We start from the raw sequence: 10,300 nt of genomic DNA on the forward strand, positions 1-10,300 counted from the left end.
ACTCTTTCCAAATTAATATATAAGTTTGATCTTTTTGTTTGTCTATACATATACAGAGTTAACAATATGTGAAACACCCTTAAGCTACTGTCTCTGCACTATGCGGATGAATGGGAAGAGGTTATCCAGCTTCTAACAGACCAGACATAGAACACACTTATTTCTGATCCGGTATGTGTTCCAAGCGACACTATTAGCTATATGGAAAGAGAGAAATAGGAGAAGGCATAAAGAAAACCCGAACAATCCAGCAACTCTGATCAAAGGCATGCATGGACAAAGTTGTAAGAAACTGTATCTCTAGCTTGCGTCTCATAGGAGTTTGCAAGTATATTATAACCATGGAAACATGGTTTTCAGTTAGATAAACTCTGAGTTTGTTTTTATTTCAGTTCTCTTTAAAAAAAAATCAATTTATGTTATAGTCAATTGTACAAAAAAATAATTCTTGAATAAACATTCATTCAAAATAATAACATTATGTGAAACGATTATCATACTAATATTAGTAAAAAGGTTCATGTTAACGAATTCGACTATATATAATTCTCAACTTGTATATTAATTTCAAGCGAATGATGAAGATACAATTTGCAATAAAACTAAAAACGAATGGAGCGTCTAATCAGCCAGGGTTTTTGGTTAGGATGGTTCGTAACAAAATAATAACAAAAAGCTAACTAATACTGTTAACAATTCAAAAACAAACAATGTGCACCCAATATAAAAACAAGTGAAAACACTATATCTATAAATACTTTATATTCTGGGATTAAAAAAAGACTGTACTATGTTATTCTTATGAATTAAATAATATCATAAGAAAATAAAGAGAAAGTACGATGTGTCTGAGCGTTTAATCTGACCCATTATATGTAAAGTGAGGGGGGAAAAGAACGCAGTATCTGATGCATTCTTAGTGATATACGTAGTGAGTTATATCACTGATCCTCACGCGTCTACATATGATGGTTGGCTGCTTTTATTAGATTCCAACAATTTGCGTAGTATTTTTTTAGACCCAAACAAAATATAAATACGAAATCATTTATGAACTGAGATTTAAAAAAAAATTCGATCCAAACTTGACTCTGTAACATGAAATCCTACCTTGACTAACTTATGGTTAGTCAACCGTTAAATCATGCTTAGTCGGATAAATGAAAAGTGTTGATTTCAACCCGTACAATTTCGGTCATGCCTTTTTAGACCTAAACAATGAGTAAGTGTGATTTCATACCCAAACTGAACAATAATTTGAATTTTATACCCGAACTGAACGATAGTTTGAATTTCATCAAAAACTACTCTGGCTAACATTTGGTTAGTCAACCGTTATTTTTGAGCGAGAGAGTGTCTAGGCAGAGATGACATGTCGAGGGAGAGTTAAAACGACGGCGTTTTAGCTAAAATAATAAAATTTTGTTACTTTAGGGCTGAACCCACGCCAGACAAGTGAATTAAACGAACATTTTACCATCAGGTCAGTAACTTTTGTCATATTTACATATATACTAACTTATATCTTTGTCTTGTTCGCCAATCCGCTTTATTTTATGTTACACCATTGTTTTACTTCTTCTCGATACTAGGTTTGCTCACAGATTCGTCGCGGATCGATCCCTGATCAAATGGATTCGATTTTTTGGGTTTGATAATGCCTCAGTTCATGCTAATTTATTTTTAGACAAAGAAACTAATCTCCGCTCTTGTTTACGTGTTGTAGCCGAAGCTACTCTTTTTGGCTCCCAACATTACCTTCTCATGCAATTTTAAAATGTTCATTACTATCAAAAATAGAAGTTTCTAAAGATTTAAACTTCTGAAATTGGCAACAAAGAGAGATAGCCAGAGGGAGAAAAAGCTAGTAATTTCTTTGCTCGTTTTGGTACCTATATAATTTAGTATATATATAGGTTTTACAAAATTTATCTTAGTCCAGTGGTTTAATGCTCAGTTTAATGCTTCTCTAGGTGTGGGTTTGAGTCATAGTAAGTGTTTTTTAATTAGTTTAGTTAAAACGACATCAGATGACTAACCAAACATTAGTCAAAGTAGTTTTTATGTTAATATTAAAGTTCGGGTATAAAATTTAAATTATTATTCAGTTTGGATATGAAATTGCACTTACTCATTGTTCAGGTCTGAAAAGTCACGACCAAAATTGTTTAACGATTGACTAACGATAAGTTAGTCAAAGTAGAATTTCATATTACGGAGTCAAATTTGGGTTGGAATCTTTAAAAAAATCTCAGTTCAGGAATGATTTTGCACTTATTTTTTGTTTGCTCTAAGAAAACGCGACGTAAATTGTTGAAATCTGAAAAAACCATTTTCCCTGCTTTTATCCCCTTTGAGATTCTAAGCCTCAGTTAATTAAAATATTTTGCTTTCACAATATTTTGCTTTTGGATGATGGATGTTTCCCCCCTCGTAGGTCCTTATTCTTCTTGAGTAAAAAAAAAAAAAAACAAAAACGAATCTATCTTTTTTCTTCTCGAAGCTCGTGTCTTACCTAGGAGACAAAGTTATTTAAGCACGTGGAAAATGGAGAAAAAGCCATGGATGGACACAACCATGCTTGTCATTTCTTTTCATTTATCGTTTTAAATCTTGTCAAATGATCGTGGGAGTTTGAAACGATAGATTTTTTTTTTTGTTTCTTTGGGTATTAGTCTGTACGAGAGATTGAATGAACATGAATGGACTCTGATTCAAATACAACGGTTATCATGAAAATGATCATTTGTATCATGTGTTGTGAATGTCAGAATGTGTAACTTCGTGGAATTATCATGCTTACCTATGCGGAATAATTATAGTAACTAAAAAAAATACTATCTTAAACGAAGAATCAAAAATGAAAAGGATGTATCAGCATCAAGATATACATATAAGAATCCAACGGTTGTAATTAGTTAAAATAAAAAGAGAGCAAAAACATGGAAATGACTATATATATATTGACTTCCTCGTTTCCTCACTCAACAAAAGGCCATTCAACTTCTGTATTAAGTGAGAGTGTGAGAAAACCTTACATAAATAATTGAAAGTGTCTTGATAAAATCAGGTATAAATCAAATAAAAACAGTAATCAATAATTCACTTGATCTTTTTGTACTTTTTCTAAAGCTCATTGTTCTATAAGGTCATTATTATCTGACTATACGGTGACTGATTAAGAGGAAAGCTCAAATCGACCAGAGAGAAGTGTGTATACTTAGCGATACCTGGTTGGTTCAAAATGGGGAGGACAACATGGTTCGACGTCGACGGGATAAAGAGAGGAGAATGGACGGCGGAGGAAGACCGGATGCTCATCGCTTATATCAACAAATACGGTGTCAGGGACTGGGGTGCCCTGCCTAAGAGAGCCGGTAATAAAATATATACTTACTCAGTTACACTCTATATATATGCATACAATATGTCTGGACCACCTATTTGTGTCTCTTTCAAAGCCGGGATCTATAAATTCCAGTTTATGTCGGATCAAGGATTTTGTTTTTTGTGATTTTCTTTATACTTTGCTGGTTCTAGACTTCTAGTATTTCTCGATTTTGTTAGTTTTAATTTTTGTTGGTTTTTGTTCTAACATAAGTCCTTCTATACAGATTTTAGAAGAAAAAAAAAATCTATTTTGGGAGTCTATATCAGAAAGAGTACATGATACTTTACAGCAAAGATGTTTGTAAACCATGATTATTCGATCGTGTTTGATAGACTTCTATAATGATAATATATGAACCCATGAAAACCAAGTATTATCCTGTTACTTGTTATTGTGATTGTGTTTCTCCTTTTTTTTTCCGTGTGATGGAAAAAATGTTCAATCATAATAACAGTATCTGTTGGCCACTATGTTAAAGTGATAATTTCACCTCTTCTGATATATATTTTTTCAAAATGAAATATAAAAAGGTCTGCATAGATGTGGAAAGAGTTGTAGATTAAGGTGGCTGAATTATTTGAAGCCTGGTATTAAAAAAGGCAAGTTCACTCCTCAGGAGGAAGATGATATCATCAAATTTCACTCCCTTCTTGGAAACAGGTAATTTAAATTCTGTCTAAGTGAAATACCAAAACGTGTTATAGATTATGATACATAATTAAACTGATTATATATTATGAATAATTACATATAAGGTGGGCAGCAATAGCAAAGCAAATGCCAAACCGAACAGACAATGATATCAAGAATCATTGGAACTCATGTCTTAAGAAAAGACTTCGCAGAAGTGGGATAGATCCGATGACCCATGAGCCAATCAAAGCCACTTCCTCCTCAACGAGGTTGTCTCCAGCACGGAGACATTCTTCTTCTACTACTTCTTTCTCTCTTTCCTCCACAGGCTCTGTACGTCTACTTAACAAGCTTGCTGCTGGAATCTCCTCGAGGAAACTTGCACTCGATAGGATCAGGACTGTGATGATATCTTCGGAACCAAGAGAAGTCGATGAAGAAGAGAAGACGATGATAAGCAGCAGGAAAGAAGAGGAGAAAGTGATTGGTTGTTTCATGGAGATTGATAAGAATCTGATCAGTACGATGTCGTTAGATGAGTTGGCTTGTGACTCTAGCTACTACTACTACGACGACTGGCTTCGTGGCTGCTTTCAATGACTACTCATCATTGAGCCTTACGATTTACGTTACGCGGTCGGTCCTGAGACACCCGAGACTCCGTACAAAATAAAATATTTTTCTATTATCATAAATATACTACATGATTATACAAAAACTTATTTGCTATAACATTTTTGTGAAAAAAATAAACAGCTTTTTACCATTTTGTATATCCATATTCATATTGTTCTAATAAGTTTATATGTATAAAATCTTTGTCCAAAAAAAATGTATAAAATTTATTAGTGTAATATGTTTTGTTACCATATTATTGATTAAATAAATAAGAATATCAAATTTTTTTTTTTTTTAGATGTGAGTTCCATATAAAAATGTAGGCTCCATGTAAATTTTTGTGTGCATCTCTTCAGGAGCAGCACTTACGATCTATACCAGTCTGATTTCGAACAAGTATATTGGATTGACCCAAGTCCCTTATATATTACTCAAGTCCCTTTCATATATTCGATGTGGGATCTTCTCTCCAATACCCTCTCTCGAGATAATGGTGCGTATAACCATTAATCTCGCAGAATCCATCATACCCCCTCCGAAATCATGCTTTATTTTCTAGCGATCTCGGTGGAACTGAGCCTTCTATGGGCCATCAGCTAATGGGATGATCGGGCTACTGTCCGGGCCGGATTAATGGGTTAGGGTATTGAACCTGGCTCTGATACCATGATAAGTTTCTTGAGCTTCCAACTTAAAACCAATTGGCAATTAGTGGATTGGCCCAAGTCCCTTATATATTACTCAAGTCCTTTTCATATATTCGATGTGGGATCTTCTCTCCAATAAAGTAACATGAGACTTATGATAAACTTGACCTGTTCACTCTCTTGGCCAACATTCCTCTTGAATTTCATTATTTCTATCATTTAAAAGAACAAGTGTTTAGTTACTATACATGCGGTCATTGTTTTTGAATTTGACTGTTACATTTTCTCTTTTTATTCGGTTACCTCTCCTACACGTGATTATGAGCCCTACATTCATATTTGAGGGTTTCATGCCATTTCAATGAAGCAAGCCTATCGACTACAATATTGCTATGGGTGTTCACCGCAAAAATGTCATGGTGGCGTGTAGTTGAAAGTTGAAACCTTACACCATAGAAAATAATACAATATTACTACTATGTGCAAGTATCCCACAACACTATAGAAAATAATAGTAATAATTAATATCATGTGATTCTATGCGTATCAAAACATTGAAACCAATCTTAGTCAAACATAAGCACCAGATTACTAATTTCAATTATAAAGAACGTACTAGATTTTGACCCGTGCAACCGCACGGGTGTTTGTTTTCACTTTTCTATACATAAATTATTGTTTTAAAACATAAGTGGTATATATTTTTAAAGTTAATCATGTACTTAAATATTTATATAACTATTTCAAATACAATAATTTTATAATTTACATGTTATAAGTAATTAATTGTTTAAACCTTATGTATTTGCCGCTTCTTATTATATATTTATCTTATTGTATTTGCATTTAGTTATTAAGCAAATTAATATATTCATGAGAAAATATATTTAAAAAATATTTTGTATTTAATTTATGCTAAATTCTGACCCGTATTTTAAAACTGGATTTCTTTTTACCAATATTTTTATGCTTATTCATTTTAGGTAATTTATTATTGTATATATAAAAGTGTAAGATATGTTAATTTTTAGATATGTATTATATAGTTTGTTAATTTTAAGTCGTTCTATCATCATATTATATTTTAAATAAATAGTTTTATATTTATGAAAATAAAATTTATAAATTTATCAATTGAATATAATTTTATCATATTTATTTTAGTATAATAATTATATTTTAACAGGATCATGACTATAAAAGTAGATAAAATAGGATATAATTTATTTATTTTCATTTCTAAACGATAACTTAAAATACATTAAGTTATTGTTTAAATATTACACAGATTTATTAGAATTTTTAAAATATAATATATACATATATATTATATTTAAAATTAAAATATATTATGATTAAAGTAGTTACAAAGATTTTATATTATTAACTTAAAAAAAATACATGTTAATTTTTATACATGTATTATATAGTTTGATAATGTTAACCCATCTTACCAACATATTAGATTTTATTTTTGAACATAAATATTTATAATTACGAAAATAAATTATATAAATATATAAATTTAATACAATTTTATTATATTTATCTCAATATAATAATTTTAATTTAATATGATTGATTATGATTATATAATAACTAAAATATTATAGATTTTTTTATTTTTCATTTTATATAACTGAATATATTAATGTATAATAATATTTTAAACTAATTTCGAAATTAGTGAAAATATTTAAATATAATTTCAAAAATGAAGATCTTGCAAAAATCTTCTTAAACAGATTTGTTAGAATTTTAAAATAAATATATTTATATTTAAAATGAAAAGATATCAAAAGATACTATGATTAAAATATTTTTAAAATTATATTTATTATTAGTCTGAATTAAAATATAGTATGAATTTCTATGAATAGGTCCATTAGGTCCATTTCTAAAAAAAATCACACATGAATCAAGGTTGTGACTTCTGTTTTAATATATAAGATATACTCTCGAATATTTTTTTTTAACGTCACTTGGATATATTTTATCATTGCCGTAGATAATGCATTTATAATATTCCATGACTGTTTTATTTATTTTTTTGCTTAAATTCTCTTCCATGACTGTTCCATTTTGTTCCCGATATTTTAATACTCTTACCAAGTAAGTATCATACTATTTGAGATGGAATTTTAACTACAGTTATACCGCCATTTTAATCTGAAGTGCTTTGGTTTAATCAGTTTTACGACATGTGGAAACTGTGATTAACATCACCCCATGCAGGGATCCCCACCCATGCATATTGGGTGCTAAAATAATAAGATGTCCACTAAAAATTGGAGGAAGGAGTCAAAAGGAAGTGACTGGCCAGATTATTAAAAGAACGGATCCAATATATTCGTAATTAATCAATCATAAGTGTTGATTAAGATTGACAGCTATAAACACGAAAATCCAAAGACGACATGTGTTCTGTTTACTGAACTTTAAGATTTTTTTTTTTTTGCTTTAATCTGTGGATACATTTTCTTTGCTTTGTTTTGCCCAGTTTGTGCCAATTAGCACATTTAACTAATTTTCACGTCATCTATATCTATCTATCTATCTATCTATAACTATTATTTTCGAAATAAATTTTTGTAACAGAGCTCTCACGTTAAAAGTTAGACCGGTTAATATCGTTTATACCCTTAATGAATAATTATATAAATTAGTTAAAAAATAAAAACGAATTTCAAATCAATCTTATTAAAAAAGTGATTAAAATTTATAACAAAACGTTTATACTCTTAATGAATAAATTATATAAATTAGTCAAACATAAAAATGAATTTAAAATATATCTGATTAAATAAGTGATTAAAATTAATAATAGTAAGAATTATCTAAAATATAAATAATTAAAAACGAATTTCTATTAATAATATTATATTTATATATTATATTAGATAATTGACTATACATAAATATAATAAAAATTTTCAAAAATAAAAACATGTTTAAAACATAAGATAATTCTTTCTGTTGTTATCTGAAAATAATATTTTATTATAAAATCTATAGTTAGATATAAAACAATTTATAATTAAATGCTAATCAAACAAACAAATATATTTTCTAAAATATATGTGAATGTTTTTAAAATTTAACACAACAATAAGCATATATTTATACTTTGATAAAAGCTAATGAATATATATTAATAATATTTTATTTATATGTTATATTTGATTATTGACTATAAGTAAATATAATAAAATTCTCAAAAATAAAATATATTTTTAAAACATAATATAATGTTGTGTTTCATCTGAAATTATATTTTTATTATAAAATATAAAGTTTAATGTTTGATTTATCTTTTAAAAAACATAATTAATATTTTTTTATGTTGATTTTGATTTAATAGTTATAAACAAAAAAATATCAATAAAAACACTATGCTTGCATGCGCGGACAGAACACCTAATTTATATTTAATTTACAAGAAGTTTTTTTTTATCATAGTAGGACTAGCTCTTCGCGTCGCTTTTTTTTGCCATTAAATTTGAAATTTCATTACTGAGAGAGAGAGTCTTTCAAAACTAGTGTTTTTAAAACCGGACCGGGAGCTGAATCGGAAAAATTTTAGGTCACGGTTCAATATGGTTTGACCGGATCAAACCTGGTTCAATAATCTGGTTTAAATTTAAAACTATTGTTAGTAAATATGATACATAATTAAAATATAAATAACTTTTAAACATAAAACATTATAAATATAAACTAGTTTTATGTTAGTATTGATGATTTATAGATTTTTGATAGTTTTAGTAGTTTTAGAACTTTAAGATCCAATCAGGCTACGTGATCGGTTCATGGTTGAACCAATTATTAGACCCAATCAGGTTATATACTCGGTTCATGGTTGAACCCGGTCCAACCATCGGGTCGGTCCGTTTTTAAAAACACTTTCAAAAGAGATTTTTTTTTTTTTTTTGGTAACCCCATCAAAAGAGACGACTACAGATAAAATGAACGAAATGTATAAAAAGCAAACCACCAGTAGGTGTAATCAGCAAAGACCAGCAGTGCCATTAAAGGCTATGGCAACAACAGACTTTCGTCTGAGATCCTGTCCCGTAACCAACTGGGGCTTCCACATGCCATACATATGATTAGTAAAAGTGATGCAGTGTCACATTCCTTGCAATTCCCATGGCCTCGCCATTCCGACTGCTATCGACAAACATTGAAAGACTAACCGGCAATCATATCCAAATTTTGTATATGATCATTTCTTCGTGAAATTAAATGTTATTTAGTTCAAACATTGGAACATAGTGAAAACCCAATATAAAATATAAAGAGAAAACACTGTTTCAAATAATTATTTGTCCTCCGTAATTTTCTTGCGTTCATTTTCTTCTATACTTAGTCAGAGATTTTTTCTATACTTTTTAAAAGGATTTATTTAAAAATTATCGGCTACCATGGGGTCTACATGGTAAAATCTGATTCACAAAATTCTCAATTATGGTGGCCTGATTTTATTCCCTTAATATTCTATTCTGGTTGTTTTCATTCGTCATTTCTTAGAAAACTATATAAGTAATATACTAGCAGTCTCGATTGTTGTCTAAAAACCTATTCAGCTGAATAGTACTCTCAACTGAAGCAAGTTTTATCGACGTGGAAAAACAGTTTTTTTTGGTAAGCTCCATTGTTCTTTTTGTTTGTCAAAAAGAACCATGGTTATATACAATACAATTGTCAGGTCCTAGAACTGAGTTTAAATTCCAAAAAACTTTGTCACCACTAGCTTGTGGGCAGGGCCTCATAAGAGGTAACCACATGTTCTGAAGTGTTGGTTTGAAGCCTTGCAATTTTCCACGTTGAAAATACTGACCTTAAAATACTGACAAAAGCCAATGAAAGATAACGAATCTGAACAACCAGCAAATCTAAACAAGGAGAGCCTTCATATAGAGTAAAGAAAGCTGATTACATTGGGTATTAATTTAGGAGCCCAATCATAAATGTTAGGCTACAACAAAACCAACCATTCATATCTCCGTTC

The 10,300-nt window shown here is 29.7% G+C and overlaps 1 protein-coding gene across 1 annotated transcript; it reads left to right on the forward strand.

The window, feature by feature from the left end:
* The first annotated feature begins 2,601 nt into the window (after nt 1–2,601).
* On the forward strand, nt 2,602–4,990 carry LOC106378145 (transcription factor MYB41-like). Its single transcript, XM_022708708.2, has 3 exons — nt 2,602–3,377; nt 3,922–4,051; nt 4,147–4,990. The coding sequence occupies exons 1-3, from the start codon at nt 3,245–3,247 to the stop codon at nt 4,622–4,624; spliced, it is 741 nt and encodes a 246-aa protein (XP_022564429.1). The 5' UTR covers nt 2,602–3,244; the 3' UTR covers nt 4,625–4,990.
* The last annotated feature ends 5,310 nt before the right edge of the window (nt 4,991–10,300 follow it).

This window comes from Brassica napus, chromosome A2 (assembly GCF_020379485.1).
Source record: "Brassica napus cultivar Da-Ae chromosome A2, Da-Ae, whole genome shotgun sequence".
Taxonomy (NCBI): domain Eukaryota; kingdom Viridiplantae; phylum Streptophyta; class Magnoliopsida; order Brassicales; family Brassicaceae; genus Brassica; species Brassica napus.